The sequence below is a fragment of the Oncorhynchus masou genome, chromosome 13, assembly GCF_036934945.1.
Source record: "Oncorhynchus masou masou isolate Uvic2021 chromosome 13, UVic_Omas_1.1, whole genome shotgun sequence".
NCBI lineage: Eukaryota > Metazoa > Chordata > Actinopteri > Salmoniformes > Salmonidae > Oncorhynchus > Oncorhynchus masou.
The window spans coordinates 59127158-59153558 of record NC_088224.1 but is presented as its reverse complement, the minus strand read 5'-3'; the positions used below and the strand labels follow the sequence as shown (position 1 = coordinate 59153558).

Below are 26401 nucleotides of genomic sequence, written 5' to 3'. Positions count from 1 at the left end.
TTGTGGTTGTTCGTGGAGGAAAGGGTAGAAAAGTGGAGAACAATTGGAGGTTAACTTAATAGCAATGCAGATATCATGGTACAGCTATATGGACACTTAATCACTATGTTACTTTTTAATGGTAAGTTGACAAACATATATTATGATAAATTGAATTGCAACTTGTATCTCATTATGGTAAATGGTGAAATAAGTCATTATAATTGTTATGTCTTAGCAGATAATAAGAAAAGACTGTCAGTATTTACCTGGATAAAAGAAAAGTAATATCATATGTATGAACAGGAAACTCATTCAACAACTTGGTGGGGTGGGGGGGATATATTTCTTCCATGGGCAAAGAAACTCGAAAGGATTGATGATCTTAATCAACAATAATTTTGATCTGAACCTGCAAATTGTCCAAACAGATCCTCAAGGTAGATGGATGATTTTAAATATTTTATGGGACCATAAACAGATTTGGCTCATTTAATATATATAATCCAAATAATGATGATCCATGATTCTTTGAAAATATAAATAATAGTTTATAAAACCTACAAGCAATACAATGGTGGTAAATTATAAACGGGATCTTAAAGGAAATACAAACTATCACCCTCATGCACTTAAGGATATCACTAATGTCATTGATATATTGAAACTAGTGGAAATATGGAGGCTTAAATATCCTGACCTAGTGAGATATACATGGCGGAGGCTCAATCAAGCTAGTTGTCTTGGCTACTTTCTTATGTCATTCTCGCTGGCACCCAAGGTTTTTTTTTGTGTTGAGTGTTCATATACATTACTCGTACAGAATTCCCACGTGGACGAGAAAATTGGAAATTGAATCAAAGCCTATTGGATTATAACTTGTTTTTAGATAAGACAGAATAATTTAGAACTGACTTTTTCCAAAATAACATGGGTATAGCAGATCCCCTTATTGTATGGGACACTTTTACATGTGCCTTTAGAGGTCATGCAATTCAGTACTCATCTCTAAAACAAAAGCAATTTAGGTAAAAAGAGCTATTATAACAAAGGAAGTAGGACTAACAATACAGACAGATAGCAATAAAAACTGTAACATAGGCACAGAATAAGTGAGAGGAAAAACAAAAAGAAAAGGAGGAATTTATTCAAGAAAAATCGAGTGTAATATATTATAAAAATAAAGCGACCTGGATGTAATATTGGAAAAATGCCCCAAATTGTTTATTTCATCTTCAACATAGAAATGCTACCAAAAATAATTTACTGAAACTTCACCAAACAATATTTTGAGAGGAAGCAAAGTCCTTTTAAAAATGTTTTCTCCGTCTCCACTAACCAAAGTTACGTCAATTGTATGTAAAAAAAAATCTTCTATTAATAATGTAAAATGAACTAAATTAACTTTAATTACCGAAAGGCTCATGTGAAGGCCAAATTACAGAGGAGAAACCTTTTGATGCAATTAAAGCCTTTAAGTCTGAGGAAAACTCCAGGTGGAGGTATACCAAACCTTTTTTGATATACTCAGAGCACCGTTATTAGCATGTTTTTTAACCACTCTTATAAAAAATAGTAGATTATCAGATACTCAACAAGAAAGTCTAATTTTCCTTATTACTGAAACAGAATCCACGTGGTAAGTATAAAGATCCAGTCCATTTTTTAAAAAATGTGAGTTTCCCTACACTTCAGTGTTCTGATGCAGAAATTATAGCATTGTGCATAGAATTTAAAAGGTATTGTCAGACATTATTAATCCTAATCAGACAGATGATTTACATGGACTTTACATGGACATTGAAGATAATATAATTAGTAGAAACAATAAAACACTATGAAAAATCTGGGAAACCAGGCCTGATATTTATAGCTTCCTTTGAAAAGGCTTTTGATAAAGTACGATTGGAATTTACAGTGCATTCGGAAAGTATTCAGACCCCTTTATTTTTTCCACATTTTCTTATGTTAGTTTTTTTTTACCTTATCAACCGACACACAAAACCCCATAATGACAAATCAAAAACAGGGTTTTAATATTTTTGTAATTTTTATTAAAAAATGAAAACTGAAATAACATATTTACATAAGTATTCAGACCCTTTACTCAGTACTTTGTTGATGCATCTTTGGCAGCGATTACAGCCTCAAGTCTTCTTGGGTGTGACGCTACAAGCTTGGCACACTTGTATTTGGGGTGTTTCTCCATTTCTCTGCAGATCCTCTCAAACTCTGTCAGGCTGCACAGCTATTTTCAGGTTTCTCCAAAGATGTTAGATCATGTTCAAGTCCGGGCTCTGGCTGGGCCACTCAAGGACATTGAGACTTGAGTGGCAAAACACCAGTCTCATTGTCAACTGTGAAGAGGAGACTCCGGGATGCTGGCCTTCTATGCAGAGTTCCTCTGTCCAGTGTCTGTGTTCTTTTGCCCGTCTTAATCTTTAATTTTGACTGGCCAGTCTGAGAAATGTCTTTTTCTTTGTAACTGTGCCTAGAAGGCCAGCATCCCGGAGTCTCCTCTTCACAGTTGATGTTGGGACTGGTGTTTTGCCGGATGCTATTTAATGAAGCTGCCAGTTGAGGACTTGTGAGGCATCTGTTTCTCGAACTAGACACACTAATGTACTTCTTGCTCAGTTGTGCACCGGGGCCACCCACTCCTCTTTCTATTCTGGTTAGAGCCAGTTTGTGCTGTTCTGTGAAGGTAATAGTACACAACGTTGTACGAGATCTTCAGTTTCTTGTAAATTTCTTGCATGGAATAGCCTTCATTTCTCAAAACAAGAATAAACTGACGAGTTTCTGAAGAAAGTATTTGTTTCTAGCCATTTTGAGCCTGTAATCAAACCCACAAATGCTTATGCACCAGATACTCAACAGTTTTATTGCTTCTTTAAACAGACAACAGTTTTAAACATACTTGCAAAATAGTTTTCTAATGATCAATTAGCCTATTTAAAATGATAAACTTGGATTAGCTAACACAAAATGATAAACTTGGATGAGCTAACACAACGTGCCATTGGAACACGTGATGCTTGCTGATAATGGGCCTCTGTACGCCTATGTAGATATTCCTTTAAGAATCTGCCGTTTCCAGCTACAATAGTAATTTTCAACATTAACAATGTCTACACTGTATTTCAGATCAATGCTATTTTAATGGACAAGAACATGTGGTTTCTTTCAAAAACAAGGACATTTCTAAGTGACCCCAAACTTTTGAATGATAGTGTGTATGAGGGATACAACCATCCCAGCTCTGCAGATTTTGCTGTGAAGAGACAGGATCATTTGTTTTGGTACTGTCCATATGTAGCTTGTTTTTGGTCGCAGGTCCAGGAATGGCTGAAGAATTGCATATTTACCTGGAGATAACTGTGCAGGTAGCACTGCTGGGTGATCAATTGTATAATAATACTTTTGGCAAAAATGTGTATCTTTAATTTAAAGTCGGTCAAACTATGAGAATAGAAATGTTCAGGACTTTTGTGAAACAGCACAGTTTAAAAATATATGGCAAATTGAATATATTAGTAGGCTATATGTAAAGACCAGATTACATTGAGTAGTCTGATGGGTGAGAATATTGTCAAGTGCTTGTCAAATTGTGAATGAGCGATTGATGAAGTGTGTGCAGCCTGCACAAGAAACTGCAGAGCTCAAGCGTTTCATGTCACTTAAAACAAAATGTGTCGCATTATGCAGCCTTAGAATGTGTTAAAAATCAGAACATGTAGCCTAATGTTTATATCCCACCTAAAGTGGATTTATTGTGATGGTGTAGGCTATATTACATGGATTTATTAGACTTGTAGATGTATCAAAGGTCTGCATCAGTGGCTTATAGGTTATGCGTGGAAGCCAGGAGATGCTAAACATGTTTGTTAATTACGTTCAATTACCTGAGACCGACACTATACTTACATGACAATCACTGGCTGACAAAAATGTCATGAGCGCCACAACCCTACCCCCACCTGGTTTATACGCCCAAACCTAGTACTATAAACCCCCACCTGGTTCTATACACCCCCATTTAATTTGTTCTTCTTTCACGAGAGACTAGTCCTGATTTACCTCTACCTGCAGGTCCTAAGCATAGCCCTACCTTACCCCGTATCTGCGCCAATGTATCTACCTGCTGCTCCTAAGCATGCATGCATCCTACATTGGTGCCCGGACTGCCCACAACCCCTGGGGCGCAAGTGTGAATGCCACACAAGCCTCCCTTGACGTCATCCACTCACTTTCCATGTACTTCCTCTTAGTTTGTTTTCCTACACAGTGAAAGGTCAGGCGTGCTGGGTTAGATTTAGATCCTGAGCCTCTTTAGACGACATAGATTCAGTGTGAACATATCCAGCTGGTGTTGTACTGGTGTTTAATGCCTGGCCCCTGACGTCCTCTATCGTCATACCAAACAGTCTGGCGTCACTTGAAAGTCTTAAGAATGCATTCAAGGAAAAGAGCGGGTCTTAACGTGATTCAATTAATGCCTTTGTCACAATACAACGACTTGCGTACGCACGCAGCTAGATAGCTTTCCAAGTGCTTTACTTGTATCCCTGGAGGGTCCAGGTGGTGTAAAACATGGACTGGCTCTTCATTGAGATCCAATCGATTTAAATGCCTCTTAATTATCATTCTGTCACATCCGTGCTGGTCCTTATTTACCCTACCTACCTGATCCTGCGGGTCCTGCCTTACAATGGAACAGGTAGGTACGGGGTATAACCAGTGTAGAGAGAGGGTGCAGACACTAAAACGCATGTTGGTTCTTGTTTAGTCTGTTTACTTAAAGATCCCTCTCTCCCATCCATCTTTTTTTCCCCAGAAACCATACCATTTTAGTTTTCCCAGAAACCAGACATTTTTAATTTTCTGCTTTTCATTCAATATTTTTCCATGTAAAGAACAAGTCATCGGCGCACTTTTCCGGCTTCATTTTTCCATATTTTTTTGTCAATTTTCCCCCCTACATTTTCTCACCTGCACAACTCCAGGACTGGCTGAACTATATTGAAATATGTAAAGACAAACTTGTATTTTTTTGCATTGATCTGCGGTCTACAATACTTATTTGGGTAAGCCCTGCAGTTCCTAAGCATGGTCCTGCCTTACCCCGTACGCTTCTGTCTCATTTTATCTTCCTTCTGCACCTAAGCGTGCAGGCAGCAGCCTACAGAAATGTCCATGCTGTAGAAGTGTGAACAAGTTTCCATTGATCTCATCCACTTACTCCCACTTAACCTTCAATTAGTTGGATTCCATACACATTTTAAGGACTGATTGTGCAGTGTTGGATTGAGACACTGAATTGCTTTAGCCAAAGAGTCATACAGTACCAGTCAAAGGTTTAGACACACCTAGTCATTCAAGGTTTTTAAAAAACATTTCTTACTATTTTCTACATTGTGGAATAATAGTTAAGACATCACAACTATTAAATAACACCATATTGAATCATGTAGTTACCAAAAAAGTGTTAAACGAATCAAAATATATTGAAGATTCTTCAAAGTAGCCACCCTTGTCCATGATGACAGCTTTGTACACTTGGCATTCTCTCAACCAACTTCACCTGGAATGCTTTTCCAACAGTTTTGAAGGAGTTCCCACATATGCTGAGCACTTGTTGGCTGCTTTTCCTTCACTTTGCGGTCCAACTCATCCCAAACCATCTTAATTGGGTTGAGGTCATGTGATTGTGATTGTGGAGGCCAGGTCATCTGATTAAGTACTCAATCACTCTCCTTCTTCGTCAAATAGCCCTGGAGCTTGGAGGTGTATTGGATCATTGTCCTGTTGAAAGACAAATGTTAGCCCCACTAAGCGCAAACCAGATGGGATGCCATATCGCTGCAGAATGCTGTGGTAGCCATGCTGGTTAAGTATTCATTGAATTCTAAATATATCACAGACAGTGTCACCAGCAAACCTCCATGCTTTACGGTGGGAACCACATATGCAGAGATCATCCGTTCACCTACTGCGTCTCACAAAGACACGGCGTTTGGAACCAAAAATCTCTCATTTGGACTCATCAGACCAAAGGACAGATTTCCACCAGTCTAATGTCATTGCTCGTTTCTTGGCCCAAGCAAGTCTCTTCTTCTTATTGGTGTCCTTTTAGTAGTGTTTATTTTTCAGCAATTCGACCATGAAGGCCCGATTTTCATCTTAACAGTTGATGTTGAGATGTGTCTGTTACTTGCACTCTGTGAAGCATTTATTTGGGCTGCAATCTGAGGTGCAGTTTTATATAATGAACTTATCCACTGCAGCAGAGGTAACTTTGGGTCTTCCTTTCTTGTGGCGGTCCTAATGAGAGCCAGTTTCATCATAGTGCTTGATGGTTTTTGCAACTGCACTTGAAAACTTTCAAAGTTCTTGATGTTCCGCATTGACTGACCTTCATGTCTTAAAGTAATGATGGACTGTCGTTTCTCTTAGCTTATTTGAGCTGGGCTGTTCTTTCCATAATATGGACTTGGTCTTTTACCAAATAGGGCTATCTTCTGTATACCACCCCTACCTTGTCACAACACAGCTGATTGTCTCAAACGCATTAAGAAGGAAAGTAATTCCACAAATGAACTTTTTAAGAAGGCACACCTGCTAATTGAAATGCATTCCCAGTGACAACCTCATGAAGCTGGTTGAGAGAATGCCAAGACAGTACAAAGCTGTCAAGGCAAAGGGTGGCTGCTTTGAAGAATCTCAATTATAAAATAGATTTTGAATTAACAGTTTTTGGGTTATTACGTGATTCCATACATGTTATTTCAAAGTTGTAATGTCTTCACAATTATTCTACAATAGTAAAAATAAAGACTGGAATGAGTAGGTGTGTCCAAACTTTTGACTGGTACTGTAGATCCAAGGTGGGGGCACCGAGGCGGGTATCAAGAGGTTAGAGGTCCCTGGCCATGGTAGGATGGGTATAGAGGGTTTAAAGGCAGGTTGAAGGGGATATTGGGATTGGCCACGGGTGCTGATGTAACTAGTGGTAATTAGGAGTAATCCCATAGACTCAAGTTTCAATGGTGACGTGGTCGGAGTAAACACTAGGCTGCTGGGTTACGTGGGTGAGGCAACACAAAACAAGCTGCCGTTGATGTTGACGGCACCTCTGCCCTCGGTCAGAGCTAGAGTTATCTCGGCACCCAAAACCACTTCAGCTATCTTTGTGCCAGATCTGTTTGTGCTGTCATGTCAACTCTTTGTCATGCCGAAAGGATAGCACAAGCAGATCTGGGACCAGGCTTGATATCAGCTAATCGATTTAACAGTTTAATGTCAAGGCTGGGATGAGAGGTGGCGGAGGGATCTCCAAGGTCATTGTAACAGTGCACAGCAAAGCAATAGCGAAAATAAACATTTGACAATTTCAGAACCGGTCTGTATTATGGAGTCAACAGCGATTTCAGAAGTGTAAGGAAGGACAACATGCCTTATATACAAACCTCATGGACTCTGAAATGTGTTCAATTTAATTCAAAAAGCTTTATTGTCCATCAAATGTACATAAGAAGGAAATGGTCTTTTGACATCATGTGTTATTTGCCACATACAACAAATATAACATGTTTAGACCTTACCGTAAAATGCTTACTTACAAGCCCTTAACTCTTATTTTCCTTAATACTGCATTGTTGGTTAAGAAAATATTTACTAAATAAACTAAAGTAAAAGAGCGACAATAAAATAACAGTAACGAGGCTATATACAGGGGTACCGGTACCAAGTCAATTGTGTGGGGGGGGGTACAGATTCGTCGAGGTAATATGTAAAGTTGAAGTCAGAATTTTACATACACCTTAGCCAAATACATTTAAACTCAGTTTTTCACAATTCCTGACATTTAATCCGAGTAAAAATGTTCTGTTTTGGGTCCGTTAGGATCACCACTTCATTTAAGAATGTTAAATGTCAGAATAATAGTAGAGAGAATGATTTATTTCAGTTTTTCTTTCTTTCATCACATTCCCAGTGAGTCAGATGTTTACATACACTCAGTTAGCATTGCTTTTTAAATTGATTAATTTGGGTCAAATGTTTCGGGTAGCCTTCCACAAAGCTTCCCACAATAAATTGGGTGAATTGTGGCCCATTCCTCCTGACAGAGCCTAACTGAGTCATGTTAGTTGGCCTCCTTGCTCGCACCTGCTTTTTCAGTTCTGCCCACAAATTTTCTATAGGATTGAGGTCAGGGCTTTGTGATTGCCACTCCAATACCTTGACTTTGTTGTCCTTAAGCCATTTTGCCTAAACTTTGGATTTATGATTGGGGGTCATTGTCCATTTGGAAGACCCATTTGCGACCAAGCTTTAACTTCCTGACTGATGTCTTGAGATGATGCTTCAAAATTCCACATAATTTTCCTACCTCATGATGCCATCTATTTTGTGAAGTGCACCAGTCCATCCTGCAGCAAATCACCCCCACAACATGATGCTGCCACCCCCGTGCATCACGGTTGGGATGGTCTTCTATGGCTTGCAAGCCTCCCCCTTTTTCCTCCAAACATAACGATGGCCATTATGGCCAAACAGTTCTATTTTTGTTTCATCAGACCAGAGGACATTTCGTACTTTTTGGAGATCTTTGTCCCCATGTGCAGTTGCAAACCGTATTCAGTTTTTTTTATGGATGTTTTGGGGCAGTGGTTTCTTCCTTGCTCTGCGGCCTTTCAGGTTATGTCGATATTGGACTTGTTTTACTGTGGATATAGATACTTTTGTACATGTTTCCTCCAGCATCTTCACAAGGTCCTTTGCTGCTGTTCTGGGATTGATTTGCACTTTTCGCACCAAAGTACGTTCATCTCTAGGAAATAGAATGCGTCTCCCTCCTGAGAGGTATGACGGCTGCGTGGTCCCATGGTGTTTATACTGGCGTACTATTGTTTGTACAGATGAACTTGGTACCTTCAGGCATTTGGAAATTGCTCCCAAGGATGAACCAGACTTGTGGAGGTCTGCAATTTTTCTTTTCTGAGGTCTTGGCTGATTTCTTTTGATTTTCCCATGATGTCAAGCAAAGAGGCACTGAGTTTGAAGGTGGGCCTTGAAATACATCCACAGGTACACCTCCAATTGATTCAAATGATGTCAGTTAGCCTAACGGAAGCTTCTAAAGCCATGAAATCATTTTCTGGAATTGTCCAAGTTGTTTAAATGCACAGTCAACTTACATTTACATTTAAGTCATTTAGCAGACGCTCTTATCCAGAGCGACTTACAAATTGGTGAATTCACCTTCTGACATCCAGTGGAACAGCCACTTTACAATAGTGCATCTAAATCATTAAGGGGGGGGTGAGAAGGATTACTTATCCTATCCTAGGTATTCCTTGAAGAGGTGGGGTTTCAGCTGTCTCCGGAAGGTGGTGATTGACTCCGCTGTCCTGGCGTCGTGAGGGAGTTTGTTCCACCATTGGGGGGCCAGAGCAGCGAACAGTTTTGACTGGGCTGAGCGGGAACTGTACTTCCTCAGTGGTAGGGAGGCGAGCAGGCCAGAGGTGGATGAACGCAGTGCCCTTGCTTGGGTGTAGGGCCTGATCAGAGCCTGGAGGTACTGCGGTGCCGTTCCCCTCACAGCTCCGTAGGCAAGCACCATGGTCTTGTAGCGGATGCGAGCTTCAACTGGAAGCCAGTGGAGAGAGCGGAGGAGCGGGGTGACGTGAGAGAACTTGGGAAGGTTGAACACCAGACGGGCTGCGGCGTTCTGGATGAGTTGTAGGGGTTTAATGGCACAGGCAGGGAGCCCAGCCAACAGCGAGTTGCAGTAATCCAGACGGGAGATGACAAGTGCCTGGATTAGGACCTGCGCCGCTTCCTGTGTGAGGCAGGGTCGTACTCTGCGGATGTTGTAGAGCATGAACCTACAGGAACGGGCCACCGCCATGATGTTGGTTGAGAACGACAGGGTGTTGTCCAGGATCACGCCAAGGTTCTTAGCGCTCTGGGAGGAGGACACAATGGAGTTGTCAACCGTGATGGCGAGATCATGGAACGGGCAGTCCTTCCCCGGGAGGAAGAGCAGCTCCGTCTTGCCGAGGTTCAGCTTGAGGTGGTGTTCCGTCATCCACACTGATATGTCTGCCAGACATGCAGAGATGCGATTCGCCACCTGGTCATCAGAAGGGGGAAAGGAGAAGATTAATTGTGTGTCGTCTGCATAGCAATGATAGGAGAGACCATGTGAGGTTATGACAGAGCCAAGTGACTTGGTGTATAACTTAGTGTATTTAATCTTCTGACCCACTGGAATTGTGATACAGTGAATTATAAGTGAAATAATCTGTCTGTTAACAATTGTTGGAAAAATTACGTGTCATGCACAAAGCAGATGTCCTAACCGACTTTCCAAAACTATAGTTTGTTAACAAGAAATTTGTGGAGGAGTTGAAAAGCAAGTTTTAATGACTCCAACCTAAGTGCATGCAAACTTCCGACTTCAACTGCACATGTAGGTAGGGGAAAAGTGACTATGCATCGATGATAAACAGTGAGTAGCAGCAGCCTGAACGGGGGGGTTCAATGCAAGTAGTCCGGGTCGCCATTTGATTAGCTGGTCAGCGGTCTTATGGCTTTGAGGGTAAAACCTGTTAAGAAGCCTTTTGGATCTGGACTTGGATTGATTTGAGTCTCGTTTATCGTTGCATTCTATTGTCATTAGATGGGGGTATTCTGAGTGAATGTGACAGCACATAATGCTATTCCTTATATTCCGGGTGCCACCGTCTTTCTTTGTGTGGTCTCTAACGACAATATGTTTGTGTGTTTGTGCGCGTATGTGTACCAGGAGTGTGAGCAGCTGCAGAAGATGTACGCTTGCCCCCAGGACGAGAGGCTGCTTGAGCACACACAACAACAGCATTTCCTGTACCAGCAGGAGCAGCAGATTCTACACCAGCAGATACAGGTCACTGTGACACACACACACACACAGAGAACGACACGCACACTGCATGGTTTGTATCAGCGGGAGCAGTGTTTTCTACACTAGCAGATGCAAGTCACCATGACCCTAACCTAGACATTTCTGTCCCCATCTCTTCTCTCTCTGAAAGACACCATGAAAGGCTGGTCGATGTGACACAAATACAGTAAACACGTGCCATGATGTGTTCCTAAATAGTTTTTCCATTATCTGAATCTTTCTCCCCCTTCTGCAGGCCCTGTCTTTGGGTCACGGAGATTGCCAGCCCAGTCACCTTACCCACCAGCTCCAGAGGTGAGAACACCACACACACACAACAACCACTCTGAGCGAGAGACTAATGATAATCATTAGTGACTAAAAAACAATCATTTATTTTTAGACACCGTGGTTCAAAATAACACACTCAATGGCAATTGTCTCCTAAACACATTTAGTGCAGCTCAGAGAAGCTCCACCAACAAGCCAGGCTTTTGTGCCACTCTATTAATGAGTGTTATTTCCATCCCTGTCTGTTCTCTCCCTTCCCTCAGGTTGCGTATCCAGCCCTCCAGCCCACCGCCTACACATGCCAGCAACCACTTGTTCAGACAGCCCAATCAGAGTCCCCCTCCAACAGCGATGATGCAGGGCCATGGTGAGTTCTAACTCCACTTGTCTTTCTTACTTGTCTTACTTGCCTTACTTGTCGTTCTTTATTAGACTAAAGGACGATAAAGGTCAATATGACTCAATTGTTAATGATCCCTTATTAGGACGAAGTGATGGTTGAAATAACCAGTTTGTAGGTACAGTATCTCTCTTCTGACTGACTGATCTCTCCCTCCTTCCCACAGGTGTGCCATCAGCGGTTCAGTACCAGCACGGCCCCGCCCTCTATCAGTCCACCAGCGGGAGTCCTCCCCCTTGCGGCCTGCGCCCCGTCACCCTGCCTCCGCAGCAGCAGCCCTGCTCCTCCTCCCGTGGCGGGGGTGTACCCATGCCCCAGCAGCAGCCTTGCCCCTCCTCCCGTGGGGGGGGCGTCCCCATGCCCCAGCAGCAAGTGACTATCCAGGTGCAGGAAGTGGAGCTGGGAGGTGGCGGGGCCCAACAGCGCCAGCAGCATGCCTTCCTTTCCACGCCGTGCGCCCACCGGGTCCTGGGGAAGCAGCTGAGTGCAGACAATGCCGAGACCCACAGGTGACCCTCACACCGCTGCTCACTTTGTGCCTGAACCGGCCTTTGCACATCTTTTTCTGCCAGCACTTTTCTTCAACTTTCATGTTCTTCAATTCTGTGTTTTGGACTTTCTTTGTGAATTCTTCAATTTCATTTTTCTCCCCACCTTTTTATTTTTCATTTTCATAATGTTCACAGTTATTTTAGATTTCAGTCTCTCATACCTCAGTCAACCCTAGGAAACCATGTTCCTGAACTCACTCATAGTACAGTCTTATAAACTGTGTTGCCCGTGGCACCCTATTCCCTATATGGTGAACCATTTTCGACCATGTGCCCTGATCAAAGTACTCTATATAACAGGGGTGTCAAACATATGGGCCCATCAGCCCATTCAATCCAGTCCTTTGAAAAACAATCTAGACAGTCGGGGATCATAGAAAATCCCAAAAGCGATGGATAGATGCTTATGTTATGTTTTGCACATTTTGACTGTGAGGAAATATAACCAACATTCAGTGTGGCCCTTGGGACCTCTGGGAAGACTGAATGCGGCCCGCAGGGGAAATTCTTTAGACACCCCTGCCATTTAGTGACACACAGTCTTACACCTGATAGGCTAGTGGACTTCAGACACATCCTTGTGGGTTTTTACATTGAGAAATACCGTTGATAACGGTATTATTATTGATAACCCAAAACAACGTACTTGGCTGAAGAAGAACATGAAGTCACCACCTGAATGCTCCACTGAGATTGGCTGACTAAAATGGATGTAGGTGGTGGGATGACTACTAACGGCAGTAGTGTCACCATACTGTAGGAGCTATAGGCAGCTCTGCACCTACCAGTCTGTGTTGTATTTAGCCAAGCTTGGCAGTTACCTCATCCTTTGATTTTCTTGTCATTTCCTCTTGAAAAGCTACAGCATTTGTGTGTATTTTACTGCTTGCACACCCCTCAGTGGACTTGTGACCTTTGAAACCGTACGGGTTTCTGTGCTGATTTTTGACCCATAATAGCGGGGTTGCAACCAAAGTGTTGCAGTTAAAAGAAGAACATGTCGAACTGTATTGTCACTGTATCAGGTAGACATATTTGTGTTTTGTGACATACTCCTCTCATACTGTTCATAAATAACTCCTTTCAGTTTTATACTACTAATAATAATAACTGTCATGTTTTTCTTGTATACTTCCTTAATCCAGAATACTATCTCAATGGTGTATTAGTTTTTTTCCTCAAAGAACTCTCTCAGTATTTGCTGGAGTCTGTGTTGGACGGTACATTTGGTTGCAAGTGGCATTAGCTGACTATTTTCCCTCTCTTCCCTGGGTCCCTAACTCCCCAGTCGCAGTCTCGGACGGTTCAACACATACGACCAGGCCGCCTTCAACAACCCCCATCTGTTCAGTGAGGGATCTCGGGCCTCGGGGGTGGTGGGTGGCTACAACCCCTACCTCCAGGGGACCTCCCTTAAGGTGCCAGGGATGGAGGCCTACCAGGGTGGGGTGGTCGGTGGGGCCGGAGGCGGGGGCTACGGGAGCCCCTCTGCCTTGCAGCAGGCTCTCCTCTCCCCCACCCCCCTGGAGTACCGGCCCCAGCAGCACGTCACCCCCACCCTGCAGGGTCTCCTCTCCCCCCGCCACTCTCTGACGGGCCACGCCGACCCCCGCCTGCCCCCCCAGGACCTGGCCTCCTTACTGAAGAGGCAGAGCCCTCGACCGGCACCCCCCACGCCCCCCAATGTGCCCCAGGACTACGGGGAGATGCTGCTGCGCCAGCTCGGCCAAGGGGAGTCTTTGGAGCCGGGGAGCCCCTACCAACACCTCCTCCAGATCATGCCCCTAGATGTCCAGCCCCCAGCCTACCCCACTCTGAGAGCATGGAGGAGGATGACCTGCCGCCCGGCTACCATGAGGGCCTCCTGGCCAAGGCCCAAGGCTGTGGGGACAGCCATGACCTACTGGGTCCCCCCCGGGGAGGGACGCCCCCCTACAACTCCCCCACACACAGACACGGCTACATCAGAAGCACCACCACGACCAGAGGTAATGGCCAAGCAGGCTCAACCACAGACGTAGAACCTAGTCATTCTATTTCTGTAGTCTCAAACAGCTTTCACGTCACTGTATGTTAATATTCGCATGCGTTTTACACGCTCTCCTGCTTCGGTCGCACAAGCTACAGTCTACATGGTTAACTTCAGTAATCCCTGCCTCCTCCTCTCCCCCCCTTCCAGACAATGAGCATGTTGACTGCAGGACCCAGGGGCAGCAGGTTATGGAGCAGGGCGTGCCTGACCATAATGGAGAGGGCTACTCCACCAGGGTCCCCCAGGGGGACGGCTATCGGCCCCGGGGCCAGCTACAGCGCCACCACACCATCCAGACCAGCGACGACGCCTATGTGAGTTTCTCACGGTGCCATAATGTGCACTGTTTGGGACCATAGAAATAGAATGTACTGAATTTCTCAGCCTCTTATGTAGATCTCAAACGATTGGATAGTTTCAATGGATAGGTCTTAATTTACCTAGCCTATCAGAGGGCATGATGCACCGTGTTGCTCATACCTATATTTTCAGATCTGTATGGCATGCCTTGGGGTAGGGACTAGGGGTTGATTTGGAATTGAACATTGCGTGCATTTATGTACTTAACGTGTCTTTCTGTACCTCCTCAGGACCAGGCCGAGCCCATGACTGGGATGAGCCTATTGGCTGGCAAGGCTCTGAGCTCCGCCCGCATGTCTGACATCCTCAACCAATCACCTCTGACAGGAAGCCAGCAGCTCCACCAGCGGGAAGAGTCGGGTCAGTGTCACATACACACACCAAATGGGTTAAAGTGAGTGAAACATGACAGACTCGGTCAAATGTGAACTCTTTAAAATAATTTCTATCACATAACTAATGTATAGTGTAATATATGCCATTTCAGCAGATGCTTCTATCCAAAACAACTTACAGGGTCAGCCATAGTAATACGCCGCCCCTGAAGCAAATTAGGGTAAAGTGCCTTGCTTAAGGGCACACCGACAGATTTTCACCTTTATGGCTCGGTTATTCGAACCAGCGGCCTTTTGGTTATTGGCCCAACGTCCTAACCTCTAGGATACCTGCCGTCCAACTGAGCCACGGAGGATCATGCTCATGCACTCACAATACCCACCAAATACATAGAGGAGTTCTTCCTTCTGAAAGGCTGTGTGTGTGTTTTCTCCTAGCAGTATGTGACGTGGAGGGAGAGCTCCATGCTGGAGCCTGCTACCCGTCGTCCTGCACCAGCAACATCCTTCACAGCTACAAACCCCCAGATCTGCAGTACAGCATGGAGCAGGCCGGGGTCTAGCATGGGTATGCACATGCACTTAGCCTGCGTCCCAAATGGTGCCCTATTCCTTGTGTAGTGCACTACGTCTGACCAGGGCCTTTGACCAGTAGTGCACTATATAGGGAATAGGGAGCCATTTTGGACAATATTACAGTATGACTCTGTTGCGCTACACTCCGTCTACAGTGAGTGAATGTCTTTAGCCAGACTCATGTCAATGGTTGTCCATACTGTTGCCACTGTTTGTTAATGCTGTTCTTCGATCAGCTGTCAGTTAGTTAAACCTTCATTTTGCCAGGCAGGTCGTTTTTGGCCTGATTCTCATTCACAGTACTGACTTTGTTGGTCAAGAGGTGAACATGATAAAGCACAGTACTTGAACTGTTAGTGCTCCTAGCTAAGGGATATCGAGGGTGAATCTCAATAGTATTACCTTGGTTCCTCACCTCCTCTTTCACCGCCTCCTCTAAGTGCACTGGAGGAGAAGGACCGTGGGAAGGAATCTCAGATCTGCTCTTTCAATGTGTTTTGAGATGAGGGCAAGATGAGGGAAAGACAATTGGGATTCACCCCTAGCGTTAACTCTGTCCCTCTGTGTTCTCTCTCTCCTAGGAGCGTGTCCTGTGTATAAAGGTCCACATCAGCCACCTGTGTTGAGCAGCATCACGCCAAACCGCCATTGTCTGTCTGGAGGGGGCACTCTCTGTCAGTCCTGGTGGAGGGCAGGCTGCCTGTAGGCTGCAGTCCGGGGTGGGTGGGAGGGGATTGGCTGGGTGAGGGGAGTGGGTCCAATGCCAGCATTCTGTTCTGCACAGCCATCTAGCAAGCATTGCCATCATTGGCTCTCTCCATTTCTGCTCTTCCATCCGATTGGATAGATTGGGCTCTGCCACCCCCATTCACTTCTTCCTTCCTACCCCTTGTGGTCCCCCTCCCCCAACTGTTGCCATAGCAACATACTCATGCGCCTCAATGTCCCAGGCAGTCATACAGGCAAAATATATAGATCACATAAACGTGCAAACACTCAGCCACAAACCCAAAGTATTCACACCAAGTCTGTGCGTGGGGATTCCTATGAGGTTCTGTCCGCTGCTCCCTCTCCCCTCCGCTGTATTCCGGTGGACCATTCCGGAGTGGACTGTGATCTCAGATCCTATGAGGCTCTCTTTCAGAATGACCCATTACGTTGGGCTTGCGGGGATGGGTTTGGTTCAGGCTCAGGGGTGCTAAAAAAACAAACAATGGAGCTCAGTGACATCGAGGATTGCACAGCACAACCAGCTCTCATTTTTACATTTTATTTTCCTGTTCTGTTGTTCTTTTTCTTAATTGTTTTTAAAATAAATTTTTACGGCTAATGTTCATCTAGAAGTTATGATCATTATTGTTATTACTGTTTACTGTAAAATAAGTTTTTATTGTTATTATGATTATAATGACAATTATTATTAAAGAAAAAAAAATGTTCTGTGTTGCAAGGAGGACAACATTTTAGTTTTGATTACTTACGTAATTCTGCACTTTCAGTTCAATGCTATCTTTTATTCTTCTCCCTGTTTACCCTCTCATGCTGCCTGTTCCTTTTCTCACTCCCTTGTTCTCTCATGTTTTATGCCCTTCTCCCCCCCCTGTTCTTCATTCCATCCTTCCTCCCTCTTCTTCCACTCCCCATCGCTCCCCTGCCCCCTCTTGTGACAGTGTGGCATTGTGGGTAGTTTTAACTGACATTCTTCCCCTTCCTACTCTGTACAGCGACACCATGTATAGATTGCAATTTCTGTATCATATTTGTGGGGGGAGGTGTTGGGGAGGCATTTTTATATTGTTATTATTTTGTATTTTTGGATGTCTTCAGATGTCATATTTCTTTTTATTTTTTTATTTTGGGGGGAATATTGAGATTTTTAGCCAAAAGAGTACAGGGAGAAGTCTCCTTCATTGTCATAAAAAAATATTGTTCTTATTGTTTTATTATCGAGACACTTGAAGAGGAGAGTGATTATTTGTGTTACTTTTTATCATTTCAATCATTGATGCCGTTGCCATTGTTATCGTTCTCTGCTTTTTAGGGGTAGATTTTGCAGGCAAGGGGTTGTAGGGTGGTTCGGTGCTGGGAGTGCAGTAAATGAAATGGAGGGGAACTGTAATATAGCTGACATATCATCCCCATCATCATCATAAGACATTTAGAGGTGGAGAGAGAAAGAACCCTTCTCCTCTCGCTCCCCCAATCTGCAGTGGTACCCTCCGTCTCCGACCTCATCGCCCCACTTATTGGCCGACACACAATGGACATTGCTTCTCCTTCCGACTCTGGCCCCGCTACAGCCACATCTCCAGGAGGAGACTACTACTCTGCACATTTGCTGCCTCCCTTTTCTATCTCTTTCTCGCTCTCTCATTCCCTCCCTTTGTCACATGATCAGCAAGTGAGACCTACTCCAGCCCCAATACTGGATTCAGTCTTCCATCGCTTCAGAAGGAGAGAAATGAGGAACTGACCATATGCTGAGCGGTCTCGAGTTTTGACCCCAACGCAGTATGTACAGTTCAGATAGTGAGCGTAGGGTTTGGGAGAATGATCCGCCCACCTATCCTCCCCCTTGTCCGCAAGGACTCCCAGTGCATCATGGTCCAGCGAGGGACTGTGTGTGTGTTGCTGATGAGGGACCACCTCCTCGTTTTCTTCTTCCTCATCGTCTGTAAACCAGCTCTCTGCTCGGCACCTGTATCCTATGTTCTCTTTTTCTATCCTTTCATTTTTTTTAATTTTATTTTTTAGTACAAAAATACTAAAGTGCAACAATGATTAAATAGAATTCAAACCAAACTGAGATGAGTTAAATAAATATATATAAATAAATAATTTAAAAAGACAATGTGTTTGGGTGATGTTCGATACATTTAAGGAATCTGTATACCACCTGTGTGGAAAGTTTGCTTGTATTAATGCTTGTCTTTTGCCAGTCTGAATTTCATACTGATTGACTCGATACAAAATATAGAAGTTATTGTGATGCAGTTGCTTGTAGTTGAGGAGCAGACTTAATGATGGTCAAACATGTACACTGACGGCAAACATCTTTATGCACTCTAAACAGGGTTGCTTTCTATTCCAGTTCAATAAAGTCAATTCAGAAAGTAAACAGACATTCCCACTGGAATTGGAATGTCAGTTTACTTCCTCAATTGACTGCATTTAAAAATGATCAACCCTGACATATACTCCGGATTTGACAGTATGTGATACATGGGGCACAAACCTGAAATCCTCATGGGTGAGAAGAATAACTCCACTAGTTGTATTTGTCAGATTTAAGGAAAGCACCTGTTTGCCACTGACACAGGAGCACTGTAGGGATGAATGGGGATCATTGGGTAAGATATTGATCTACATCCCTCTACCTCGGTGCTGCAGTGCTCTGTGATCATCTTCTTTGGTCTGTCTGTAGAGCTGCACTGCAGTTGCTTTTCAGGCAACGGTAGCTGAGCATAGATCTATGGGAGCCCTGTAGTATGTAATAGGGGAGGGGCAGGCAGGGATGGACAAGAATTATGGATACATTTAGTCCCTGTGCCTTAAGACTGACACCTTGCCCCCTCATCACTCTCCTTCCAGCCATCTCGCCCTTTTTCTCTCGCACACCTTGAAATGCATGGTTAGTGGCTCATTAAATGACGGCTGCATTGCGTAGCTTGTCCCGTTTTCCCCTCGTTCCCCCTCTCCCCTTGTTATCTGTGTGGCGACAGCATGACTGCCTGCGTCAGCCACTAAATGCTGCTTGCTGCAGTCGGAGGATCATGTGTGTGTGTGTATTTGAGTGAGCCGGGGGGGGGTCGGGGGGGGGGGGGTCGGAGGACCGACAGGCAGAATCATCCCACCACCTTTCTGTCGACTGTGCCAAGGTAACACTAACGTGTGTGTGTGAGAGAGAGAGAGAGAGAGAGAGAGGAAAGAATGGGGGAAGAAAGATTAGGACTGTTATGTGTTGTTTTTTGGTGTATCTGAGTTTGAAAGACAGTGCTGTGTGCATTGCTGTGTATGTGTTTGGGTGTGTGTGTTTTGAGACACTGCATGCATCCCTGCACAGCAGATTAAGTGTGTTTTGCAGAGTCTAGCCCACTCTTGTCCGTTACTCCCTTCAATCCATTGTGCCTGTGCTTGTTATGATGACACGCTTCCACTCCTCTATTTACTAGACTGATTGCACAATTGTTGATTCGGGGAATACTATTCTCATGCCGTCATCTTTAAATGTTGATGTCATGCTAACATTCCTGCTTTAGTGGAAGGCAGTGACACATTGATCATGTGACTATGACCATCCGTGATTAATAGTATCAGGCGTTTTGTCATTTCTGGTGCCTTTTCACACATTCATTTGCATATGTGTGGTGTGAAATCCCGGACTTCTTTTAAACAGGCCTGTGTTTTTAATCTACTGATAGAGACCTACTCAGAATTTACACTGCAGCTCCTCACAAATCAAATTTGGACAGCCAGCAAATGATTGAATACTTTGGATTCAGGGTCTATTTGTGAGGAGCATAATCAACTCTTGCTCTACCTCTCTTCGCCACTGTTCATTGTGTCTTTATATGCCTATGGTCCCATGTGACTCAATTGGGAGAGCATGGCACTTGCAATGCCATTGTTGTGGGTTTGATTCCCACAGGGGACCAAAAACGAAAAAGGTATGGCAATGTATGATCTCACTACTGTACGTTGCTCTGGATAAGAGTGTCTGCTAAATTACTCAAATGTAAAAAATCATTTGAAATGCACTTAGGCTATTTCACTGTCTTTCATAGACTGTTGTATCCTCTCTGATTGGCTGTTCCTTTGTCTTTTTTTTTAATGGATTGTCCAAGAAGCTACTGCTCCTCTGTTGACTTTCTGTTCACATTAGTTGTTTATCTGTCTCAACTTGTGTTCACCACATTCTCGTTGTCTCTCGTAGGGATCTATCCTCTTTATTCCAGTGTGTTTTTACTGTCTTCGTTCCAGTTTCTTTCCTTCTGTCAGTGTTTTCTTATCTTTCTTTCTAGGGCTAATGTAAATCTTACATGTCAGTGTTCGCTCTCTCGCACTCTCTCCCTGTCTTGTTTCTGTCTGTTTGTCCACCTCTGTTTTCCTTGTCATTCTCTTGTCTGTGTAATCCCTCTATTCAGTCACTGGAGAGCAATCACTGTCCTGTCCCGTCTGTCTCTGTCTCAGCAGCTGGGTGTTGGTGGTCCTGTGGACGAGCATGGAGTGTCTGTGTCTACTGCAAGGGCCAGGCACCACTGTCCTGCTGCTACACACTTTGGCTTGGGCATGGACAGTTCAGTAACAAGAATGGATCATGGAGAATATACCACCACACAGTATACTACTCAGTACTTTATGAGTTACAATATATTGATTAAGGATAAGGATTCTCATGAGAAACAGATGAAAAGTACATTTAAATGGACACTGGGTTTCAAGTTCACATATTTTGAACGTATAAACTTCTCTCTACATCCAGGTGCGATCGAACATGATCCCAAGATTGATGGACGGCATCAAGCTGCGCTAACACTGAAAGAGAATGTCACCGACAAGTTCAACTGCCAGTCAGAGGGTTGGAATCCTAATGCCCCGCCCCTGCTGACGTGGTATCTCAACGGGAGGCGACAGAGACAGCCGGCAGACAAACGTCATCACCAGGCGCCCAGGTGTCCATCAGTGGAGGAGTCTGGGCTGCTCAAATCGGACTCCAAGCACAACAGCACCTTCTCTCTGAGAGCCAGGAAGTGGGATACAGAGCTGGTGTGTGCCGCCTCCAGCCCTCGCAGTGGAGAGAGCTACAACTCCACAGTCACCCTCAATGTGCAGTGTCAGGAGGCTTGTTGAATGATCTACTGATGTGTTGTGGGGAATGTGTTTATATGGTTATATCTTGTGGCTGTTAAGGTGTCATAACCAAATACAGTATTAATCCCAGTCCTTCTGCCTACTCAGATCTTCTCATTGAATATCAATATCCAATATGATCCCACCACTGTAGGTTATTTAGTCCCAGTAATATTGAACTGATGTGATGCTCAGTTTCCCTCTATTTGTTATGTTCCCATACCTTTTCTATCCCAGTCCTGCAGGAGATTCTGCGTGTAAACGCTCACTACACTGAAACCTCAGACCCTGGCCTCTCCCTGGTCCTCTTTGCCTTGGTACGGTCCAACCCTCCTGCCCACATCACCTGGGTGGACTAGTCTGGCCAGCTGGTGGCCAACACATTGGACTTCCTCATCCTGGACTCGCGGAGCTACCCATGGCTGACCAATCACACGCTGCAGGTCACCCTGAGCAGTCTATCAGGGAATGTCTCTGTGAACACCAGCAACAGTGTCATTGCAGCTCAGAGCAACCGAACTCTGGCAGGTCGTTATCACTTTGACACTTTTCTCACTATGGTACCGAACCAGACTGTCTTGCATATTTTCTTTTCAGTGAAGGGTGGACAGGTATCCAGGCCACCTGAGCATAGCTTGGTTTGGCCCAGCTCAGTTCCACTCAATAGTGTGAAAAGCCCCTTTTTCTACTACAGTCCTGTATCTGTATTCTCCAGTGTTCCTCCAGTCCAGGGTGGAGGTGCCGGTGCTGGTCATCCTGACAGGGGGCGCAGTGGGCTTCATTACCCTTCTCATCCTCTGCCTTCTGCACAAGGGCAAGACCGTCATCGGTGAGACAGGGGAGCAAGGAGGGTGGGAGGAACTGTTGTATTTTCCTGCCCTTTTTCAGATGAGCCAGTCGAGATTATAATGGCGAACAAAATGGTAACGTACATTATTTGGCTAGTTTATCTGTTGTTTGTGTCAGTTGTCAGCGTAGGTGTGGGTTTAAAATGTGTCTTTCTTTGAATATGAAAAAAAGGTAAAGTGGGAGGAGTATGAAAATGCCTGCATTCACCACTACTGTTAGTTGCTCTGGATAAGAGCATCTGGTAAAATGACTAAGATGTAATACCTACGTATTGTATTCAATGGTATATATTTATGCATGAGCATGCTCCTCTGTTTGTATTTACGGTACAGTATATAAGGCAAGTGTCTGTATAATAATATACTTTACATGTATGTATATGTATTCACTAGGAAACAAACGGAAGCACACATGCCAAAACTGGGAGGGGCATACTTGAACTTATCCAAGAAGAGACTGATTTTCATTGCTTTGGTTTGCGACGGTGTGCACTAATGAATACACCCCATGATTCTTGTTTCAGTGTCGAATCACCTACTATGAAGTTAGACAAGATATACCTACCCAGAGAGAACATGTCTCTACCTTCCAACAACCTACCTTCAGTCCCACCACTGGGTGGTCAAACCACAGTTTAACCGGCCAATAGGAACGAATGCCTGTCAGCCAATCTCATCTTCAAAAAGGACCAATAGAGATGCTGAGATGATTACAGGCCAGCAAGAGAAACCGATCAGGGAGATACGATAGGTAGCTATCTCACTCTGGGTTTATCCAGATGAACCTATTACAGCAGGTAATCACATTCCAACTTGATTCAGTGAAAATCAGAAACTCAGAATATCAGGTCCTATGTTAATTGTTTAGTGTATTTCAAGCTGACTGGAATAAATGTAGCCTGGTCCTATATCTGTTTGTGCTGTCTCTCTGTTTGGTGTGACAATATGTCATGAACAGATCTGGGACCAGGCTAATAACTCTGACTGCCATGAACTGAATCATCAAAATGTGCAGTTGTAGAATCAAGTTAACACATTTAGATGGCTCTAAACACCTAAACTGACGCTCAGTGTGGGAAGTATACTGTACCAGTGTTTTAGATGGCTCTAAGCACCTAAACTGACGCTCAGTGTGGGAAGTATACTGTACCAGTGTTTTAGATGGCTCTAAACACCTAAACTGACGCCGCTCAGTGTGGGAAGTATACTGTACCAGTGTTTTAGATGGCTCTAAGCACCTAAACTGATGCTCAGTGTGGGAAGTATACTGTACCAGTGTTTTAGATGGCTCTATACACCTAAACTGATGCTCAGTGTGGGAAGTATACTGTACCAGTGTTTTAGATGGCTCTATACACCTAAACTGATGCTCAGTGTGGGAAGTATACTGTACCAGTGTTTTAGATGGTTTACACTGACTGACAACTACCACATCTCTGGTCCTGAACGTCTCTAAAAAACGAAACTAAAACTATTGTATTTGGTACAAATCCTTCCTTGCTAAACCTCAGCTGAATCTGGTAATGAATGGTTTGGCTGTTGAACAAGTTGAGAAGACTAAATTACTTGGCGTTACTTCAGATAGTAAACTGTCGTGGTCAAAACATATAGATTCAATGGTTGTAAAGATGGGGAGAAGTCTGGCCATAATAAAGAGATGCTCTGCTTTGACACACACTCCAAAAAGCAAGTTCTGCTCTAGTTTAGTCTTATCTTGATTATTGTCCGGTCGTGTTGTCCAGTGCTGCAAGGAAAGACCTAGTTAAGCTGCAGCTGGCCCAGAACAGAGCGGCACGTCTTGCTCTTCACTGTAATCAGAGGGCTGATATAAATACTATGCATGCCAGTCTCTCTTGGTTAAGAGTTGAGGAGAGACTGACATCACCTCTTCTTTTTATAAGAAACAATGTGTTGAAAATCCCAAAATGTTTGCATAGTCAACTTACACACAGCTCGGACACATACTTACCCACCAGACATGCCACCAGGGGTCTAATCACAGACCCAAATCCAGAACAAATTCAAGAAAACGTACAGTATTATATAGAGCCCTTATTGCATGGAAATTCCTTCCATCTCATATTGCTCAAATAAAAAGCAAACATGGTTTCAAAAAAACGATAAAGCAACACCTCACGGCACAACGCCTCACCCCTATTTGACCTAGATAGTTTGTGTGTATGCATTGATATGTAGGCTGTGTGTGCCTTTAAAAAAATGTATGTAGTTCTGTCCTTGAGCTGTTCTTGTCTATTGATGTTCTGTATTATGTTTCATGTTTTGTGTGGACCCCAGGAAGAGTAGCTGCTGCTTTTGCAACAGCTAATGGGGATCCTAATAAAATACCAAATACCAAATCTCCATATACTACAGTCTGTTGATCACATACCATAACCATAAACTCCTGTTGCATTACAGAATGCTTCATGTTCTTTGTATATCATAAGAACGTCCAAGACAATTTATGTGAACTGATATTTTTCTATGGATATATACATAAACAATAGATATTTCTCTAAAAGTATATAACGTGTACATGTACATTTGTATTTATATGTATGCGTATAAAATACATCTAATTAAGATTAATATGACTATGGATTTGACTATGGACAGTCAATTCTGCTTTTGCTTTTATTTAACCTGCAGGGGGCACTAATCTTACCCTGTCAAATACCCAGGTTGGAGACTTAAGAAACCAACTGTCTATTGATTTACATATAATGGTCTGTCTTCTTGTCATATTAATGCTGTCATAGGTCAGCTGTGCTTTGCAGGTCAGGACTGGGCATCATCAGGGGACAGTGCAGGGCTGGCCTTCACTGGTTCTGCTGTAATGGAGCAAGTGTTAGCCCATATCAGTGTGCTGAGCCAGTGGGAGGAAATGCAGCCTTAGGTCTAATGGAAATTGTGACATTCACATATGACAATTATATCTCAGATTGTGTTCATTTGACACTGATGGTAGGGAATTGATTCTGCTCTATGTTTTATGGTTCTGACACTGCTGTCTGGGTATATGTAATTGTGTGTAATAAGACTGGCCAAAATCAACATTTTGTAAAATGCAATTATTCTAAGAAAAGTGTTTTCTGTCTTACTTGTGGTTAGTGCATTGTTATATGTGTCGAACATAGTGGTGGTAGTGTTTGAGGCATAGGGGTGGTACTGTTTGAGGCATTGTGTCTTAGTGCCTGGGTGAGAGTGTAACTGTTCCAGGTGCCAGTTGTAGGTTACAGGGTGTTGTGGTCTACCGTTGCCAAGCAGGAAGCTGTTGTCTCTCTGTCTTCCTCACATGGCTCCTCTGCACTCTGCAGAGCAGTAGGGATTTTAGGTTTTCAACAGAATTATTGGAACTAAACTTAAAGATCTGTGATTATTATAATCATGTTTTACTACATCGTAAAATCATACTACATACTAAAACCACTACTCTTACATTATTTTTTGCAATTTACTGTAGGCCCATATGTAATTCTTCTTTCCCTTGGTTATTAAACATTGGGACATTGTTGTTTCAAAAGTGATAGTACTTGCCAAAGCAGCATGTTGAAGTTGATCTGTGGCGTCACCCATAACTCAACCCGGTCTCATGTTGCTGAGGAATTAAATAGGGACAGACACAGCGCTGGTGTTAATGCAAGAAAATCATACACACCACCTCATAGACATAGAGACAGACACACCCCATGAGAAGGTGACATTTTGAAGACTTTTTGAAATCCGACAAGGAAAGGGTAAGTTTTAGGTTTTTGATCCACTATTCTAAAGACCCTTTTATTTGTTTTACATTTTTAAAACAGTTTTGGTGGGGTAGATCGGGTTTAATATTGCAGATAGATTGTAGCTTCCATCAATGTAATTGTCTGCATCACTTCCAATCCCCCATATATTTTTTGGCAAATATATATATATATATATATATATATATATATATATATATATATATATATATATATATATATATATATATATATATCACATATATATATATATCACATATATATATATATATCACATATATATATATATCACATATATATATATCACATATATATATATATATCACATATATATATATATATACACATATGCACATATATATATACACACACACATATATATATATATATACACACATATATGTGTGTGTATGTATAGATTTATGTATGTATATGTATATATGCACACACACACACATATGTGTATATATATGTGTATGTATATAGTTGAAGTCGGAAGTTTACAT

At 43.3% G+C, this 26401-nt stretch overlaps 1 protein-coding gene across 1 annotated transcript in view; it reads left to right on the top strand.

Moving 5' to 3' along the window:
* Positions 1 to 18305, top strand: part of LOC135552697 (serine/threonine-protein kinase SIK3 homolog) — a 54885-nt gene extending 36580 nt beyond the window's left edge. Inside the window, 10 exon segments of the mRNA XM_064984468.1 lie at positions 10793 to 10912; positions 11166 to 11224; positions 11464 to 11567; positions 11767 to 12109; positions 13440 to 13951; positions 13954 to 14139; positions 14331 to 14497; positions 14774 to 14903; positions 15320 to 15446; positions 16036 to 18305. Of these exon segments, the coding sequence (XP_064840540.1) occupies positions 10793 to 10912; positions 11166 to 11224; positions 11464 to 11567; positions 11767 to 12109; positions 13440 to 13951; positions 13954 to 14139; positions 14331 to 14497; positions 14774 to 14903; positions 15320 to 15441 (1743 nt within the window). The 3' untranslated portion in view covers positions 15442 to 15446; positions 16036 to 18305.
* The last annotated feature ends 8096 nt before the right edge of the window (positions 18306 to 26401 follow it).